The sequence below is a fragment of the Pseudophryne corroboree genome, chromosome 2 (genome assembly GCF_028390025.1).
Source record: "Pseudophryne corroboree isolate aPseCor3 chromosome 2, aPseCor3.hap2, whole genome shotgun sequence".
In the NCBI taxonomy this organism is placed as follows: domain Eukaryota; kingdom Metazoa; phylum Chordata; class Amphibia; order Anura; family Myobatrachidae; genus Pseudophryne; species Pseudophryne corroboree.
Genome location: NC_086445.1, coordinates 460300696 through 460322090, shown reverse-complemented (window position 1 = coordinate 460322090; position 21395 = coordinate 460300696). Strand labels below are relative to the sequence as shown.

Genomic DNA, 21395 nt, shown 5'->3' with positions numbered 1-21395 from the left:
AGCAGCACAGCTACTAATCTTTTTTCCGGCCAGTAATACCCGAAGCGCTGCTGTTTTCATATTTGCCATCCGCTGCAGCGGTCCTAGTGACCAGAGTACATGACGAAAAGAGATCTCAGCGGCTGGACTGGGTTTGCGGTCATTAAAACTTTTCATTCTAGCTGGGTTTGCTGCTACTTTTTAGCCCAACACATATTGTTCAGTGACCTATGGTCAAATGTTAGAGAAAATAATGAATTATGTTAAGTGAGCCTAACAATATTAGTATACCGATAAAGTATACCTGAAAATAAATTTGGGAAAGTACTTTGCTAATAGCCTGTGTGGAGAACGGCTTTTTTGATAAATGCATTTCTATGTGAGAATGTGCACGGCACTGGTTTAACATTGAACCACTCCCTATCATCTCCCTGCAATTACCTGAAAATTAAACAGGCAGGAATTGTACTCAATTTCGGTTAACACTCATCCCTGGATTGCGGTGCAGTGTCCTGCAATGTCCTAGGATATCGAGACATTCCATCCGCTCTAACAGGGAAAGCAGTACGGCCACTTATCCTCTTTCTGGTCAGAAATTTCAAGGTCACTGCCCTCTCATCCACCGGCCGCTGAGCTAACAAAAACCTTGAGCTCATGACGGTGAGACAGTAGAAGCAATGTACCATGGCATACTGATCATCTTTTTTACTCTTTCCTTTTTTCTCTCTATACCAACTATAAATGTCGGGCTACTAATGAGCGCATAAGATACCATATAAATATGATGGGCATTCTGCTTCTCTCAACACTGTGTATATACCATTTGGGCAAATTTTGAATTTTTATAATTATACATGTGTTTGAGAATATAGGAGCTGACGTTCGGTAAATCAATACCTATTCATGATATGGTTGTTTAAGCAGTGAGAGATCATAATTGGTTATAAAAAAATCTGAATAAAAATAATTAAAACAAGCTCCTCGGTGAGCAATCAGTGTTCTCTGAGCCAATAAGCTCCATAGTAAGCAATCAGTGTTCTTTAAACTCCTTGTGATAGACAAGTGATCCCAAGGTGTATATGAATAAACCTGTGTGTGTGTTTATATTTTTCCTTTTCAAATTCCTATTAATTTTAAAGATACAATTAAAGGTTATATTTTAATGATACCTAAGGGTATATCTGGCCCTATTTATATTTCAAAGAGTGCCCCCAAGATAGAGTCTTCTTTTCTCTTTCTAGAATATTTGGTTTTCTGACTCTGGGGAGCAACACCAACCCTGTATTATGGTGAATCTACCCGAGTAATCATAGGTATTTGGTTTTCTTTAAAGAATTAACCCCCCTCGTGTGTTCATTTTGTGTGTAACTGTGTCATCCAGGCACAAACAAGGGGGTATCTTGTTGCGGATCATCACAAATGTTTCTTCTTACATAGCGTCTTTACACAGGTAATAGAGGGAGAGGGGGCATGCCAGCAGCTCACAGAGCGCTGGACATGCCCCCCTCAGTGACGAAAATGGGGGGCGTGGTTTGTGATTGCAGAACTACCGCAAAGCCACGCTCCCTTTCACATAGACCACGCCCCTTTTCTGGGTAGGGGCACAGCTTTGCTGAGCAGCAGTTGTCCAGGTCAGTAAATCATAAATGTTGGGAGGTATGCAAATATACAAATGTCACCCATCAAATTGATCAGTGCTGTCTAGCAAAGTATTTTTTGTCACTCCCAGTTATTTTATTTATGTGAATAAGCACTCAAAGATGCTCAGGCAGCCAAGATGCTCGGGACCTGGAGCTCGAAGAAATGCTATTTGCAGTGACTTTAGCTACAGTGTTATAAGGACACATTTGTACTTGGCACAATGTACTCTACTAATAGTGATAATATTCTTTCATCACAGTTATAATGTATACATACAGTACATGCTGAAATGTTTCCTAATACAAACAAATTAAGTAGAAATACGTGTATGTTCTTAAGACCTGTGTCAATTTGTAAAGCATTCAGAAGTAACTTTACTTGTCTGCTTTGTTATAGTTATTATTCTTTTTTATGTGGTAATAAAACTGTGATAGATTGCACATTCCTTGAATTGCATTGCATGCACAACACATTCTGCAGCCTCATGGTGGCCTGCTCTGAGAACAAAGTGTTATGACTGCCATCTGTGTACCTTTGTAGCAGCAAATTCTCTTCCGTTCATCTGGAATAAATAGCAAGTAATGTACAGTACAGTAAGCAACCAAGAACACACTTTCCACTCTTCATTGTAAATAAGTCATTCAGTGAATGCCTTTTTTAGGCTCTGTAGACGAGGGTGTGGAAAAACAATAGCTGTTAAAAGCAAAGACTAATGTTTGACCCCTACTTATAACAGACCATTCAAAGGATGTACTGTACTCAAAGGCAACATTTAAACTGCAAAGTGAGTTAATTCAGTGCTTGGCAGAAAGTGTGCGTGTGCAGGTCCACTTTCTTATTTTTTTGTTTTTTTTACCCCTTGGCTATTCAGCATTATGGGGTATTATGTAGCAGGATTTAAGACCACATTGTCTCATACAAAACAATCCACCCTGCAGGCAGATAAGCACTTTTCCAGAGAAATTGCCTTCCAGGAGTCTGGGAAGTCTCACTCTAATGGTGCCCATACACTTGTGCCATGCCCCGCGACGCGATATCGCGCGGCATCGCACCGGCAGTTCAGGTGCGATGAAATCACAGCTGAACTGCCAAAGTGATTACCATGCAATCATGCGATAGATCGCAAGGTAATCACGTGATGGGCACGTCACTGCAGAGTGGGAGTGGCCTCTATCCACTCCTGGCGGGTGCCCATCGCACATCGCAGTGCGATATATAGCATGTGTTTTTAAAAACACATGCGATCGCACTGCGATTCGATAAATATTAAGTGCAGCACATACTATCTTGAGGTGTGAGATTTGACCAGCGTGCCCGCGCATCGCGTCTCAAGGTACCTAAAATGTGCATACAATCCTTCGATTTCTCTCACAGATGCAGTCGATATCGAAGGTTAGCACCAATTATCTCACAAGTGTATGGGTACCATAAGTCTGGGGTCTCTCAGTCATTAAGGTTGAGTAGGCAACACACAGTCAGACTTGATAGTCATATTCTATATTGATTGCATGTGATCACATTTTGATTGAATTTGTTAATCATCAAGTCTAATGTAAAGTAAACACTGTACAAAGGGTGATAAGGAGGATGGGAAAATTACTGCCTAATGTATATCAATGCTTTGATGTTTTGTAATTTAACTCTGCATATCCTCCTAACGTCAAGAGGGATGGGCAGTTCTTCAAGTCTCCGTCCCCAACAGGGTTTTTTTTCTTACATGAGTGCTGAAGGAAGATTCTTTGAGAATCATGAGACCACCACCAGCTTCGTCCTCTTATAGGACCAGCTTGTAAGAGCCGCCGACCAATCATGGTCAATCATTTCCTAATTTATAATGCAGAGTATGTTTGTTTTCTTTCAGATAAATTAGTGGGTTGGCAAATGATCTATAGGGCAGTTTTACGTACACATGATGGGGTTGATTCAATTAGACGTGTCATACGGTACCACCAGACTTGCAGATTTTTGTTCACCTCCTCACAGGGCTGTGTACAAAAATCCACTACTCCAGGGCGAGATCAGGCTGTGAGTAATGCACGTTACGGGGCAGATGCTGGTGACTGCTGGTGATTCTGACAATGTCAACATTGTGAATGCTGACATTTAAACATGTAGATGTTCTGAATGTAGACATTCAAAACATGTAATTATTAGAGAAGAGCTGGTTCGGTTCTCTGAGAACCGAACCCTACCGAACATCACGTCCCGAGCCGGGACCTGAGTCCGGCTCAGGACTTCCGACCAGACTCGGAAACCAGAACGAGGCAAAACATCATCATCCCACTGTCGGATTCTCGCGGGTATTGGATTCCATATAAGGAGCCACCTGTCGTCGCCATTTTCACTCCAGTCCTGGAGAGTGCAGCGAGAGGACGTGTTTCTCTCCTCAGTGTCTGTCTGTGCGGGAAAGTGGTGTGGAGACCTGCTCTGTCTCTTATGTGTGTCATTCCAGTGCTGTCTTGTGCTGCATCAGTCCAGTGGTGGTGTCTTGTGCTGCATCAGTCCAGTCACAGTGGTGGTATTCTCTGCTGCCATATGTCCAGTGCTGCTGTATAAGTCCAGTTCAGTGGTGCTGTTTTGTGCTGCATCAGTCCAGTGGTGGTGTCCCTGTACTGTTGTATAAGTCCAGTCCAGTGGTGCTGTGTTGTGCTGCATCAGTCAAGTCGTGGTGTCCCTGTGCTGCTGTATAAGTCCAGTGGTACTGCCGTATAAGTCCAGTGATACTGCTGTATATGTCCAGTGGTACTGCCGTATAAGTCCAGTGATACTGCCGTATAAGTCCAGTGATACTGCCGTATAAGTCCAGTGATACTGCCGTATAAGTCCAGGGATACTGCCGTATAAGTCCAGTGATACTGCCGTATAAGTCCAGTCCAGTGGTACTGCCATGTAAGTTCAGTGGTGCTGTCCAGTGCTGTATATTATTTACTCCAAATAAAGGGGTTATTAATATTTAATCCAAATAATTTTTACAGGGTTTGCTCTGTGTGGTGCAGAGGTACGCTCTACTTTGTTGCATTTTGTTATACAACTCCAGAAAAATAATGGAGAACAAAAATTTGGAGGATAAAATAGGGAAAGATCAATAACCACTTCCTCCTACTGCTGCCACTGCTGTTGTTGCTGCTGCTGGGAGTCGATCGTCATCCCAGAGAGGAAGACGGAAGACCACTTGTACTACTTCAACTATGCAAATGACTGTCCAACAGTCCTTTGCGAGGAAGATGAAATATGAAAGCAGTCATCCTGTTGTAAAGCGGATAACTGAGGCCTTGACAGCTATGTTGGTGTTAGACGTGCGTCCGGTATCCGCCATTAGTGCAGTGGGACTGCAGTGCCACTCCTATATGGGCCAGGTGTTTGTGCTGCACACACGCTTAGCTTAGTCATACATCTACCTCATTGCACATCTTTTACTTCTTTGCATGATGTGCTGTTTGGGGAATAGTTTTTTATAAGTGCTATCCCATCTGCCACTGCAGTGCCACTCCTAGATGGGCCAGGTGTTTGTACCGCACACTTGTGTCGCCTAGCTTAGTCATACAGCTACCTCATTGCACATCTTTTACTTCTTTGCATGATGTGCTATTTGGGGCATAGTTTTTTTTAAGTGCCATCCTGTCTGCCACTGCAGTGCTACTACAGGTTGAGTATCCCTTATCCAAAATGCTTGGGACCAGAGGTATTTTGGATATGGGATTTTTCCGTATTTTGGAATAATTGCATACCATAATGAGATATCATGGTCATGGGACCTAAATCTAAGCACAGAATGCATTTATGTTACATATACACCTTATACACACAGCCTGAAGGTCATTTTGGCCAATATTTTTTATAACTTTGTGCATTAAACAAAGTGTGTCTACATTCACACAATTCATTTATGTTTCATATACACCTTATACACACAGCCTGAAGGTCATTTAATTAGAGATGAGCGGGTTCGGTTTCTCTGAAACCGAACCCGCACGAACTTCATGTTTTTTTCACGGGTCCGAGCAGACTCGGATCCTCCCGCCTTGCTCGGTTAACCCGAGCGCGCCCGAACGTCATCATGACGCTGTCGGATTCTCGCGAGACTCGGATTCTATATAAGGAGCCGCGCGTCGCCGCCATTTTCACACGTGCATTGAGATTGATAGGGAGAGGACGTGGCTGGCGTCCTCTCCATTAGAAATTAGATTAGAAGAGAGAGAGAGATTGTGCAGAGTCAGACAGAGTTTACCACAGTGACCAGTGCAGTTGTTGTTAGTTAACTTTTATTTATTTTAATATAATATATCCGTTCTCTGCTATATCCGTTCTCTGCCTGAAAAAAAACGATACACAGCAGCAGCCAGTCACACAGTGTGACTCAGTCTGTGTGCACTCAGCTCAGCCCAGTGTGCTGCACATCAATGTATAAAAGGCAAAGCTTATAATAATTGTGGGGGAGACTGGGGAGCACTGCAGGTTGTTATAGCAGGAGCCCCCAGGAGTACATAATATTATATTAATTTAAAATTAAACAGTGCACACTTTTGCTGCAGGAGTGCCACTGCCAGTGTGACTAGTGGTGACCAGTGCCTGACCACCAGTATAGTAGTATATTGTTGTATGTATTGTATACTATCTCTTTATCAACCAGTCTATATTAGCAGCAGACACAGTACAGTGCGGTAGTTCACGGCTGTGGCTACCTCTGTGTCGGCAGTCGGAACTCGGCAGGCAGTCCGTCCATCCATAATTGTATTACAATATATACCACCTAACCGTGGTATTTTTTTTTCTTTCTTTATACCGTCGTCATAGTGTCATACTTGTTACGAGTATACTACTATCTCTTTATCAACCAGTGTACAGTGCGGTAGTTCACGGCTGTGGCTACCTCTGTGTCGGCAGTCGGCAGGCAGTCCGTCCATCCATAATTGTATTATTATTATAATATATACCACCTAACCGTGGTTTTTTTTTCATTCTTTATACCGTCATAGTGTCATACTAGTTGTTACGAGTATACTACTATCTCTTTATCAACCAGTGTACAGTGCGGTAGTTCACGGCTGTGGCTACCTCTGTGTCGGCAGTCGGCAGGCAGTCCGTCCATCCATAATTGTATTATTATTATAATATATACCACCTAACCGTGGTTTTTTTTTCATTCTTTATACCGTCGTCATAGTGTCATACTAGTTGTTACGAGTATACTACTATCTCTTTATCAACCAGTGTACAGTGCGGTAGTTCACGGCTGTGGCTACCTCTGTGTCGGCAGTCGGCAGGCAGTCCGTCCATAATTGTATTATTATTATAATATATACCACCTAACCGTGGTTTTTTTTTCATTCTTTATACCGTCGTCATAGTGTCATACTAGTTGTTACGAGTATACTACTATCTCTTTATCAACCAGTGTACAGTGCGGTAGTTCACGGCTGTGGCTACCTCTGTGTCGGCAGTCGGCAGGCAGTCCGTCCATCCATAATTGTATTATTATTATAATATATACCACCTAACTGTGGTATTTTTTTTTCTTTCTTTATACCGTCGTCATAGTGTCATACTAGTTGTTACGAGTATACTACTATCTCTTTATCAACCAGTGTACAGTGCGGTAGTTCACGGCTGTGGCTACCTCTGTGTCGGCAGTCGGCAGGCAGTCCGTCCATCCATAATTGTATTATTATTATAATATATACCACCTAACCGTGGTTTTTTTTTTTCATTCTTTATACCGTCGTCATAGTGTCATACTAGTTGTTACGAGTATACTACTATCTCTTTATCAACCAGTGTACAGTGCGGTAGTTCACGGCTGTGGCTACCTCTGTGTCGGAACTCGGCAGGCAGTCCGTCCATCCATAATTGTATTATATACCACCTAACCGTGGTTTTTTTATACCACCTAACCGTGGCAGTCCGTCCATAATTGTATACTAGTATCCAATCCATCCATCTCCATTGTTTACCTGAGGTGCCTTTTAGTTCTGCCTATAAAATATGGAGAACAAAAAAGTTGAGGTTCCAAAATTAGGGAAAGATCAAGATCCACTTCCACCTCGTGCTGAAGCTGCTGCCACTAGTCATGGCCGAGACGATGAAATGCCAGCAACGTCGTCTGCCAAGGCCGATGCCCAATGTCATAGTACAGAGCATGTCAAATCCAAAACACCAAATATCAGAAAAAAAAGGACTCCAAAACCTAAAATAAAATTGTCGGAGGAGAAGCGTAAACTTGCCAATATGCCATTTACCACACGGAGTGGCAAGGAACGGCTGAGGCCCTGGCCTATGTTCATGGCTAGTGGTTCAGCTTCACATGAGGATGGAAGCACTCAGCCTCTCGCTAGAAAAATGAAAAGACTCAAGCTGGCAAAAGCAGCACAGCAAAGAACTGTGCATTCTTCGAAATCCCAAATCCGAATTCCGAGCCCACCCGCTGGCGGTGATGCAGGGCAGTCTGGAGCGACTGCTGATGCTGACATCTGGTCCGGACTGAAGGACCTGACAACCATTACGGACATGTCGTCTACTGTCACTGCATATGATTCTCTCACCATTGATAGAATGGTGGAGGATTATATGAGTGACCGCATCCAAGTAGGCACGTCACACAGTCCGTACTTATACTGGCAGGAAAAAGAGGCAATTTGGAGGCCCTTGCACAAACTGGCTTTATTCTACCTAAGTTGCCCTCCCACAAGTGTGTACTCCGAAAGAGTGTTTAGTGCCGCCGCTCACCTTGTCAGCAATCGGCGTACGAGGTTACATCCAGAAAATGTGGAGAAGATGATGTTCATTAAAATGAATTATAATCAATTCCTCCGCGGAGACATTGACCAGCAGCAATTGCCTCCACAAAGTACACAGGGAGCTGACATGGTGGATTCCAGTGGGGACGAATTGATAATCTGTGAGGAGGGGGATGTACACGGTGATATATCGGAGGATGATGATGAGGTGGACATCTTGCCTCTGTAGAGCCAGTTTGTGCAAGGAGAGATTAATTGCTTCTTTTTTGGTGGGGGTCCAAACCAACCCGTCATTTCAGTCACAGTCGTGTGGCAGACCCTGTCACTGAAATGATGGGTTGGTTAAAGTGTGCATGTCCTGTTTTGTTTATACAACATAAGGGTGGGTGGGAAGGGCCCAAGGACAATTCCATCTTGCACCTCTTTTTTCTTTTATTTTTCTTTGCGTCATGTGCTGTTTGGGGAGGGTTTTTTGGAAGGGACATCCTGCGTGACACTGCAGTGCCACTCCTAGATGGGCCCGGTGTTTGTGTCGGCCACTAGGGTCGCTTATCTTTCTCACACAGTCAGCTACCTCATTGCGCCTCTTTTTTTCTTTGCGTCATGTGCTGTTTGGGGAGGGTTTTTTGGAAGGGACATCCTGCGTGACACTGCAGTACCACTCCTAGATGGGCCAGGTGTTTGTGTCGGCCACTAGGGTCGCTAATCTTACTCACACAGCTACCTCATTGCGCCTCTTTTTTTCTTTGCGTCATGTGCTGTTTGGGGAGGGTTTTTTGGAAGGGACATCCTGCGTGACACTGCAGTGCCACTCCTAGATGGGCCCGGTGTTTGTGTCGGCCACTAGGGTCGCTTATCTTTCTCACACAGTCAGCTACCTCATTGCGCCTCTTTTTTTCTTTGCGTCATGTGCTGTTTGGGGAGGGTTTTTTGGAAGGGACATCCTGCGTGACACTGCAGTGCCACTCCTAGATGGGCCCGGTGTTTGTGTCGGCCTCTAGGGTCGCTAATCTTACTCACACAGCTACCTCATTGCGCCTCTTTTTTTCTTTGCGTCATGTGCTGTTTGGGGAGGGTTTTTTGGAAGGGACATCCTGCGTGACACTGCAGTGCCACTCCTAGATGGGCCCGGTGTTTGTGTCGGCCACTAGGGTCGCTGAGCTTAGTCATCCAGCGACCTCGGTGCAAATTTTAGGACTAAAAATAATATTGTGAGGTGTAAGGTGTTCAGAATAGACTGAAAATGAGTGTTAATTATGGTTATTGAGGTTAATAATACTATGGGATCAAAATGACCCCCAAATTCAATGTTTTAAGATGTTTTTTAGGGTTTTTTGAAAAAACCACCCGAATCCAAAACACACCCGAATCCGACAAAAAAAATTCGGTGAGGTTTTGCCAAAACGCGGTCGAACCCAAAACACGGCCGCGGAACCGAACCCAAAACCAAAACACAAAACCCGAAAAATTTCAGGCGCTCATCTCTACATTTAATACAATATTTTTAATAACTTTGTGTATTAAACAAAGTTTGTGTACATTGAGCCATCAAAAAACTAAGGTTTCACTATCTCAGTCTCACTCAAAAAAGTCCGTATTTCGGAATATTCCGTATTTCGGAATATTTGGATATGGGATACTCAACCTGTACTAGATGGGCCAGGTGTTTGTGCCGCACACTTTTGTCGCTTAGCTTAGTCATACAGCTACCTCGGTGCAACTTTTAGGCCTAAAAACAATAATGTGAGTTGTTCAGAATAGACTGTAAATGAGTGGAAAATAATGTTATTGAGGTTAATAATACCGTAGGATCAAAATTACCCCCAAATTCTGTGATTTTAGCTTTTTTATGTTTTTTTCAAAAATCATCCAGATCCAAAACCAAAACCCGAAAGAGTGGTTTTGGCAAAACCAATCCAGATCCAAAACATGAGCGGGGATCCAGATCCAAAACCAAAACACAAAACACGAAAAGTGCCCGCCACACAGCTCTAGTAATTTTGCTGCCAACATAAATGTTGCTTTCAATATTTTACCCTCTACTGCACTTTCTCCTAAGTGTACAGATTTTGTTTAATTTAATGCAGTGGTGAAATAAAACTATTTGAAACTATAAATATCTCCCCCTCCACTAAGTAACACTCCATGAACATATATAGAACAGTTTGTTGTCATTGTACTACCAGTATATTATGTGCACTGTGTGCTTTATGTTATTAGATTACCCTTATTATGCAATGTTGAGAATGACATTTTATATACTGTAAATCTGTGCAGATATAACTGAACTTTTACAATAAATACTTTGCCAGCAAGAAAATTTTATTAGAAAATTACTAATTAAATTGAAATTGAAACAGTGCATATAAAATATATCTTATAATAAAACAATGTAAAAGTGTTGTCATATAATTGAGTGCCAAATGAAAAACTCTCACATCAAGTAAGACTTCCTCTATTTTGAATTTATACTACCCACTCTTGCCAAGTAACCCAACCTTCTCTAACTAACCAATCTCTAATTTTCATGCAATCTATCCCCTTCCATTCCCACTTTGCCATTATCAACTCAACTGAAATAAATAAGTAATATACAGCACAGTAAGCATCCCAAAAAAACACACACTACCCACTCCTGATTGTAAAGGAGGGATTCAATGGGGGTCTTTCCGACCCTTTCGCACACAGCGTTTTTTTGCTGTGGTGCGAATAGGTGCCGAATGCACATGCGTGGCGACCGCTGTGCACGTGCGCGACGTAGCCCGGCGACAGATGTTGCCAGGTTTTGTCGCGTCTAAAGAAGAAAGCGGTCGCAGGACGGACCGCAAAGAAGATTGACACGACAGAGGCGTGGCTGGGTGGATCCGGACCGTTTGGAGCTGTTTTCGGGGAGTGGTGAGTATAACGCAGGCGTGTCCAGGTGAACGGAGGGCGGAGGAGTGACGTCAAAGCCGGGCCCATCATCGCTGGATCCATCGCACAGAGTAAGTATGTCCAGGCCTAGTCTAGTTTTGCTTGATTTTTTTTTAGATTAGCAGGGCTGCACAAGCGATCGTAGCCCTGCTAAGCTAAAATACACTCCCCCATAGGCGTGGACTATTGATCGCAGCAGCAGCTAAAAGTTGCTGGCTGCGATCAACTCGGAATGACCACCAATAACTGTCTTTTCTACAGTAAGTCCCTGTATATCTTAGAAATGATAGTTACTGAATCACTCTCTTTCCATCTCACCCCTTCCACTACTTTCCTCACTGTTTGTGACTTCCCTAACTACTTCAAAGGGAAAATGGAAACCATCTGCTAAGAAATCTGTTCTCTCCCTATCAATGGGGGTTATTCCGAGTTGTTCGCTCGCAAGCTGCTTTTAGCAGCTTTGCACACGCTAAGCCGCCGCCTACTGGGAGTGAATCTTAGCATATTAAAATTGCGAACGAAAGATTAGCAGAATTGCGAATAGACACTTCTTAGCAGTTTCTGAGTAGCTCCAGACTTACTCGGCATCTGCGATCAGTTCAGTGCTTGTCATTCCTGGTTTGACGTCACAAAACACACCCAGCATTCGCCCAGACACTCCTCCGTTTCTCCAGCCACTCCCGCGTTTTTCCTGGAAACGGCAGCCTTTTTTTGCACACTCCCATAAAACGGCCTGTTTCCGCCCAGAAACACCCACTTCCTGTCAATCACATTACGATCACCAGAACGAAGAAAAAACCTCGTAATGCCGTGAGTAAAATTCCAAACTGCATAGCAAATTTACTTGGCGAAGTCGCACTGCGGACATTGCGCATGCGCATTAGTGACTATTCGCTCCGTTGCGACAGAAAAATAACGAGCGAACAACTCGGAATGACCCCCAATCACTCTAAACCCACCTTCTTCTCCCCACTCCCACTCACCTTCAGTTCTTGCTCTCCTGTTACTGCAAATAAGTTTACACATTTATTTGGGATCAGTACTAAATGCCGCCGGCCGGAATCCCGGCGGTCGAAATACCGACGCCGGAATCCCGACCACACAATCCCGACAGGGGTGGCGAGCGGAACGCAGCCCCTTGCGGGCTCGCTTCGCTCGCCGCGCTGCGGGCACGGTGCCTCGCTACGCTCGGCACACTATTATATTCTCCCTCTATGGGTGTCGTGGACACCCATGGAGGGAGAATATGTCGGGATTGTGGCGGTCGGGATTGTGGCGGTCGGGATTCCGGCGTCGGTATTTTGACCGCCGGGATTCCGGCAGGCGGCATCTTGACCGCATCCCATTTATTTGCCACATCCCTATCAACCTGTTACCTCAATCCTGTTCTGTCCAAAATCCAACCCAGCCCCAGCACACTCACACACACCGCTTGCCTGCACCTTGCTCACCTCTTCTTAAGACCAGTACACTGCTCTTCTCACTCAATTCTCGACCCACCGGAATTACGCTTCCATTCTATTCACTCCACTAAAACTAACAAAAATGACAATTGATCTGTTTATTGAGTCAAATATTTGCTGCTACATACTTAACCTCCTTGACCTCCCAGTCACTTTCAATACCTTGCCCTCTTAGCCTTTACAGTATATTTTTCACAAGATTCCGCCTACATCTCTCATCCCTCATTCAGTATTTCTATTACTGAAACATCCCCAATCCACCCCTTCTGTCTGTTGAGATTCCTCAAGGCCCTGATCTCGGGCCTACATTTTATCATTTTATTCTTCTTCTCTTGGTGAAACGATGCATTACTTTGGCTTCAATTACAACCTCTATGCCAAAAAAGCATATGCAACCTCTGACACTATATATAATTAAGCTGTAAATCTCATATCAGGCCTCCCATTTCAGCTGGTGGCCTAAACATATATCTAGGTAACCTAGTGATTAAAGAGTCTCAAAGAAAGGAGGAGATCATCTTATCTAAGATATCAAAATGTATTATCAGAAACGAAAAGTAATATAAAAGGCAAAAAAACAGAAGAAATTCAAATCATTATCCTGGCAACAGAGACAGTGGTAGGACCTCTCAGATGCATATATAATTTTTCTAGTTAAGTTATTACTAACAGAATTAATATTGAGAGTATTTTAGAATTCTTCTAGACCATTATCTGAAGATACAGGGGGGTATTCAATTAGTGCTGTTTTGTCGATTAGTATCTTCAGATAATGGCACTTTTTGACAATTTATTTGTCGAATTTACATTCGACCTATTCAATGCTTGGCCGTTTTTTTCAACTGAAGCAGCAGACACCAGCTCCTAAACTGGTAAGTATAAAATCCGGGGTGGGGGGCCTCTTTTGTGCGCGGGAGTAGTCGCGACGGGGGGAGAACCCGGCGGTGGCGGCAGCGATGAGCGGCGACGCATGCGCAGCAGGATATCAGGGGTATTTTTTACAAAAAAATACCACGATAATGCTGCGGAGAGGCATCACATGGACAGAGCTTGAATGCAAGCTCTGTCCCTGCATGCGATAATTGATACATCCATGCGATGTACTCAATTATCGCAGTGCAAGTTGGGTCGAGTTTATCATCGTCATCCGCATCATCAGCTGTGGATGGTGATAAATAGACTCTTAAATCTTTGGGGTATCCCTGATTAATTCCATTTTTTGGAGCGGCTATTGTCTGTATATTGCATTACTATTGTATTATCTACAATAGTATTGTATCTATCTATCTATCTATCTATCTATCTATCTATCTATCTATCTATTAATGTAGTACTATTGTTGTGTATGTAAGCATTGCACCTGATATATCTTGTATACAGCACAACATATCTGTAAGACAACTGAAATAATTATATAATGTACTGCATTATTTTACAGTCACACAAACACATCAGGCAACTTTGAAACTTGAGCAAGTTTTATTTATTTGTGAGCTGTGTTCATTGGTGTTCCAGTCCCATTGAAATCATTACATTTATGAATGACATGTTTATAAGACAAAATAAAACATGCTTAGCAAAGCTGTAAATTGAATAGTCATAGTCATTTAGAGTCCCTTTGATATGGTTGTTCCATTAAAACTTGAGATACCTGTGTGCTTTCAGATGCTGACACAATTCAAAAATGTTCAACAAAGTACTTGTCTCTCATATATATATATATATATATATGATCCCCAGTCTGCCGGCACTCAAAAAATCCTGCTCAGCTGCTCCGGTGCCACTCCAAGGAATATCAAATAGTAAATACAATATAGAAGGCACTCAGAGACTGTTCAAATAGTAAAGGATTTTTCAATGTATTGGAAAAAATACATTGAAAAATCCTTTACTATTTGAACAGTCTCTGAGTGCCTTCTATATTCTATTTACTATTTATATATATATATATATATATATATATAGATAGATAGATATATATCTACTACGATATCCCGGCTGTCGGGATTCCGGCGCCCAGCATACTGGTGCCGGGATCTTGACTGCCGGAATGGCAGTGGGGCCAGTGCAAAAGAGCCCCTTGCAGGCTCGCTGTGCTTGCCAAGCTGCAGGCACGGTGGCGTGCTACGCGCACTGCGCTATTTATATTGCCAATACTTCTCAGTGATGCCACACATTACATGCCAGTTGACTTTGGTCTCTATCCAGACCATACATACATAGACTACCTACATCATTACAGCTGCTCACAAGTGTCCAAGTGTTCTGGACACTTGTGAGTGGCTTTAATGATGTGCTACATGAATATATATATATATATATATATATATATATATATATATTACGACATAATAGGTGGCAGAGCTAAACATAATTCTGTCCAAGTACAACCACATCCCAGTTTGAAATGTGTAATACCTTTTGGATATTTTTAATGTTTCATTGCATATTAAATTACATTTGCACAGTTCCCTACAGTATAAAGATGAGTTGGTGTATCTTTATAACAATTACTGCCTCCATATTTATTTAATTAAGAGCACACATTGATTGAGCTTTTTCACATTTTCATTGAACTTGTAACAGTAGTCACACAGTGTAACTGTATAATAAAAATAGAATGATTTATAAACATAAAATACTTTCTTGCCATGTTTTGTGCATGAATTGTGCCATTATAATAATGAATTGCTGATCTTTAAACAGCATAATTGCAGATAAGTATTGCATTTGTGATTTATAAGACCACTTGTGCATTACTTATTCTGGTTTCACCATCCATGGTTAGAACATTTCAGGAGGTGCTAATAATTTGTTTAGAAACATACAATCTAATGTTTCATGATTAAATTTACTTTCATATGAACAGAAAGAGAAAACTGTATTTATCTTTTCTTTGTGCTGATATTTAAAAGGGGCTGTAATAAATGCAAGCCTAGAATGCTTAGAATTCATTTAAACTAACCATCATGCATGCAGAGTGGATGATTCTATACTGGCCTTTTAATGTCCCCAAGAATAGATTCAATGGTTGCTGTTAAATTAAAAGTTCTGACCCGCTCTGTAGTATAAGAATACATGACTTTTCTCCAATGTTTGGTTCTTGGTTAAGTCTCTAGAAATATCTCATAAAGAAGAGATGATGTTGTATCCAATATCTCCAAATGACAGTAGGACACTATAACTGTGTTTACAGTTGCTATTTAATGAAGTTCTTAATAGTCCATCTTTGTCCGGTGCAGCTCCGAAGGATCAAATCAGTCCCCGCATTACCTCTGCCTTCAACCTCTAGGCAACGTCCTGTACCTTTATTCATTATTGCGCCATTCTGAAATGAAAGTAGATAATTTACATATAATAGCACAGTAATGGTCTAACTGCAATAGCTAGATGTATTTATTATCATTCACTTCATGAATTTTATATATTACATTTCAGCGGGACGGACTGGCCCACAGGGGTACAGGGGAATCCCCCGGTAGACCCCACTGCATGGGCCCACCCTCTCTTCTATGGATCAGGTTCCAGACTGTGCACTTGAATTCTACAATATACATACAGTTTGTTACATTGTACTGCACAGGACTATGGTGTATTTTCTACAGTGCATTACTGTTATTAATCTGGTACATTATCATGCATGCACTAGCAGTATTTACTATATACTGTATATATTTAGCAAGGGGCCCAGACTATGCACTCACTAATGGTTAGTCAAGCCTCTAAGCATGGGCTTCTACCACTGCATTTCCCTGGTGGGCCCTTCATGCCCCAGTCCGACACTGCATTCAATAAGGGTTAAGGATATTTAACTATAAGCAAATAAAACAAGTGATTTGAAATGACAATAATTAATAAGAATTGAATGGGACACACTACAGCAATAAAGGCTCTCATGAATCTTGGCTACACAGTCTCACTACTTAGTTATACAGTACATATGATGTTAATGTACATATAAACTTCTGTAAAAAAATGTCTATATAACCAGTGGGCCATGATATTATTGTTTATAATTGGTAAGCTCTAATATCATGAACATTCTTTAGGAAAATGTGTCGGTTATATTTTTTTAAAACTATCCTTATTGCAACAAGGGTCAAGGGGGGTGTTGCTTAGCATGCTGGGTGGCCTTGCCCTGCGATGGGCGGCCCCCAGCATGCAATCCAAAGGATTGCAAATTCTGCTGCTTTGCTGAATTTGCTATCCTTACTGAATCAGGTCCTCAAACGGGTGGTCTTCAGTTTGCCGGCTGTCGGGATCCCATACCGGCATACCGACACATTTTCTCCCTCTTGGGGCTCCACGACCCCCTGGAGGGAGAATAGATAGCGTGGCGCACGTAGCCAGCCACCGTGCTGGCAGCGCGGCGAGCGCAGCGAGCCCACAAGGGGTTAATTTGTGCTTGCCCAGCTGTCGGTATGCTGGCGGTCGGGATTCCGGCGCCGGTATGCTGGCCGCCGGGAGCCCGGCCACCGGCATACCCTACTACACCCCCTCAAACTGGAGTCAGCTTAGGAACTGACTTACACTTGGACCAGACTGGAACTAGAGTCAGCTTAGGAGCACACTTGCACTTGGACCAGACTAGAGCTAGAGTCAACTTAGGAGTACACTTGCACTTTGACCAGACTGGAGCTGGGGCCAGCTTAGGAGCACACTTGCACTTTGACCAGACTGGAGCTGGTGTCGGCAGCACACATAATTGGCACACTGGATAAAGTTAGTAGTTTGATGGAGTCACAGTGCTGGCAATCTGCTAGTTTTACTGAATTACGCCCAGGGTACGGTAGAGAATCTGGATTCTCTTCCTTCGTGTGGATCAGGACTGGCTCGAGACACGTTACTTTAGAGCAGCTGCACAGGGTGCCGGGCTCCTAAGGGCAGCCATCAGTCACCATTCATCTCAAATATGTGGCCGGTTCATCAGCCAATCAGAGCTCACTGACCGGCAGCGGCGGCTCCTGATTGGCTACCAGACTGCAAGCTTTGATTGTCTCATGAACCAATGCCATATTTGAGATGCCTGCAGGGAACCAAAGATGAGAGACTGGACTTAGGGGCAAGAAAAGTGCTCACTTCACTTTTCTCCCCTCAGACACACTAAGGCCAGCTGCAGTAGCAGAAACCAGCAGCACCCATCAGAAGCACCAGTGTCCAGCCTAGCAGCAGCAGAGCCCAGCAGCACCGAGCAAGAGCACCAGAGCCCAGCCCAGCAACAGCACCAGAGCCTAGCCGAGCAGTAGCAGCATAGCCCAGCAGTGAGCACTGGGGGCAGTTTGTGTAAGCAACACTATTGGGGGCATTATGTGTATATGGCACTATACTGGGGGTACTATGTGAATCTGGCACTATTGGGGACAATATGTATATCTGGCACTATAGTGGAGGTATTATTTGTATATGGCACTATACTGGGGGTATTATGTGCAACTGGCACTATACTGGGGACATTATTTATTTATTTATTAACAGTTTCTTATATAGCACAGCATATTCCGTTGCTCTTTACAATTAGAACAACAGTAATAGAACAAAATTGGGTGAAAACAGACAGGCATAGAGGTGGGAAGGCCCTGCTCGCAAGCTTACAATCTATAGGGAAATAGGCATTGATACAAAAGGATAGATACTACCTATTGTATAATGGTCCACCAGATTGCTAGGTTCTTAATGAGTTGTATGATATGATCACCCTGCAATGTTGGCAAGTGTCAGGAGGGTGTGAGAGTAAAGAAAGACAAAATATGTGATGTTATGTATACTTTACAGAGAGGATGTAATTAGATAGGGAAGCACTGAAGGTTATGTGGGTGGGTCTGGAATTTGACAGGCTTGTCTGAAGAGGTGTGTTTTCAGGGAACGTTTAAAGGTTTGGAGACAAGAGGCGAGCCTTACTGTGCGTGGGAAGGGCATTCCACAGAGTGGGTGAAGCCAGATAAAGTCCTGTAATTTTGAGTGTGAACAAGTAATGCGTGTGGATAAGAGACGTAGATCTTGTGAAGATCGGAGAGGCCGGGTTGGGAGATATTTTGAGATGAGTGAAGATATGTATGTTGATTCAGTTTGGTTAATAGCCTTGTATGTCAGTAAAAGTATTTTGTATTTAATACGGTAGAATACTGGTAACCAATGGAGGGACTGACAGAGCAGATCTGCAGACGATGAACATCTAGCGAGGAAGATTAGCCTCGCAACTGCATTCTAAATGGATTGTATTGGTGAGAGCCTATGCTTGGGAAGACCGGTCAGGAGACTATTACAATAATCAATGTGGGAGATAATGAGAGCATGGATTAGAGTTATTGCTGTGTCTTGTGTAAGATATGGTCGTATTTTGGATATGTTTCTTAGATGTATGTAACATGCTCTTGAGACAGATTGAATGTGGGGAACAAAGGACAGTTCAGAGTCAAGAATGACACCTAGGCAGTGAGCTTGTGGGGTAGGGGTGATTGCTGAGTTATCAACAGTGATAGAGATATCAGGTTGGAAACTACTATTGGCCGGTGGAAATATAATTAATTCTGTTTTGGAAATATTAAGTTTGAGGTGGCGAGATGTCATCCAAGATGAAATGGCAGAAAGGCATTCAGTGACACGGCCCAATACAGATGGTGACAAATCAGGGGAGGATAGGTAGATTTGAGTATCATCCGCATACAGATGGTACTGAAATCAGAAACAGTTGATTAGTTTGCCAAGAGATGTGGTATAGATAGAGAAAAGCAGATGACCTAAGACTGAGCCTTGCGGTACTCCAACTGAGAGAGGTAGCGAAGAGGAGGTGGAATCAGAGAAACGAACACTGAAGGAGCGATTAGATAGGTAGGATGAGAACCAAGAAAGGGCTGTGTCCTGAAGACCTAGGGATTGTAGTGTTTGTATGAGAAGAAAGTGGTCAATAGTGTCAAAAGCAGCAGAGAGATCAAGGAGAATAAGTAGAGAGTAATGTCCTTTAGATTTACCAGTGACCAAATCATTCACTACCTTAGTCAGTGCTGTCTCTGTGGAGTGTTGGGCACGAAATCCTGACTGAAGTGGGTCCAGTAGGCTGTGTGAGTTAAGAAAGTGTGTGAGGCGAGTGTAGGCAAGACTCTCAAGTAGCTTGGAGGGGCATGGGAGCTGAGAGATGGGATGGTAGTTTGAGAGAGAGTTGGGGAGAGTTTTGTTTTTTCAGAATGGGAATAATTACTGCATTCTTGTATAGAGAAGGAAAGATACCAGTAGACAGAGAGAGATTACAGATTTTAGATAAGGTTGGGATGAGCACAGCAGACAGAGCTTTACTAATTTGAGAGGGTATAGAGTCAAGGGGAGAGTTATTAGAGTAGACAGAGGAAAAGAGTGCAGACACTTCATCTTCATTTGTAGGATCAAATGAAGAGAAGGTGTTATAGGGTTTAGGCAGGGAATTGAGCAGGTTACTTGCTGTGGAAGAGCATACCATTTCATTTCGGATCTTATCAATCTTCTCCTTGAAATAGGAAGTAAGATCTTGTGCACTGACAGTGGCTGGTGGGTTAGGTGAGGGAGGGTCAAGAAGTGATTTAAATGTATTAAAAAGTCGCTTGGGGTTAGAGGCTTGAGCAGAGATCAGAGATTGAAAATATGTTTGTTTGGCAGTGTCCAGAGCATTACGATAAGAGTGGTACACTGTCTTATATGTGAGAAAGTCACTTGAACTACGAGATTTACGCCACTGGCGTTCTACTTTACGTGAGAGTTTTTGTAGGTGTCTTGTGCATTTAGAGTGCCATGGTTGACATCTAAGTCTATTTTGAGTGTGATGGGTAGCTGGAGCCACTTCATCAAGTGCTGTTTCTAAAGTTTGGTTAAGGTTTGACACATCAGTCTCAGGAGAGGTGAATGTAGAAATTGGTGAGAGCAGTGGTTGCAGAGAGGTAGATAGTTGTTGAAAATTAATAGCGTTAATATTTCTGTGGGTTAGAGGCAGCTTGGTAGACTTCAGGGACATTGGGGGTAATTCCAAGTTGATCGCAGCAGGAATTCTGTTAGCAATTGGGCAAAACCATGTGCACTGCAGGGGAGGCAGATATAACATGTGCAGAGAGAGTTAGATTTGGGTGGGTTATTTTGTTTCTGTGCAGGGTAAATCCTGGCTGCTTTATTTTTACACTGCAAATTAGATTGCAGATTGAACACACCCCACCCAAATCTAACTCTCTCTGCACATGTTAAATCTGCCCCTCCTGCACTGCACATGGTTTTGCCCAACTGCTAAAAAATGTCCTGCTGCGATCAACTTGGAATTACCCCCATTGAGTTTGAAGTAATGGAGGAGAGCATGCAGGTGATAAGGTTGTGATCTGAGAGAGGGAAAGGAGTGTTAGTGAGTTCAGAAACAGAGCATAGTCTGGTGAATACAAGATCAAGGCAGTGGCCCTCCTGATGAGTAGGGGAGTCAGTTCATTCGGATAGGCCAAGAGAGGAGGTTAGAGAGAGTAGTTTAGAGGCATGGTGGTGAGTTTGTGGACTGTCAATAGAGATATTTAAATCACCCATAATGATGGTGGAGATGTCAGGGGATAAAAAGTGAGGGAGCCAAGCAGAAAAATCTTCCAGAACTTTTTGGGTTGCCCAGGTGGGCGATAGATAGCTGCAACACGCAGAGAGAAAGGGGTGAAAATCCTAACAGAGTGTA

At 43.0% G+C, this 21395-nt stretch overlaps 1 protein-coding gene and 1 long non-coding RNA gene across 2 annotated transcripts in view; one reads left to right on the top strand and one right to left on the bottom strand.

Moving 5' to 3' along the window:
- Positions 1-21395, top strand: part of LOC135028121 (uncharacterized) — a 331605-nt gene that overhangs the window by 104571 nt on the left and 205639 nt on the right. The window lies entirely within an intron of this gene.
- GALNT17 (polypeptide N-acetylgalactosaminyltransferase 17) overlaps positions 14633-21395 on the bottom strand; it is a 673198-nt gene continuing 666435 nt past the window's right edge. Inside the window, exon 11 of the mRNA XM_063953757.1 lies at positions 14633-16058. Within this exon, the coding sequence (XP_063809827.1) occupies positions 15930-16058 (129 nt within the window). The 3' untranslated portion in view covers positions 14633-15929. The remainder of the gene's footprint in view (positions 16059-21395) is intronic.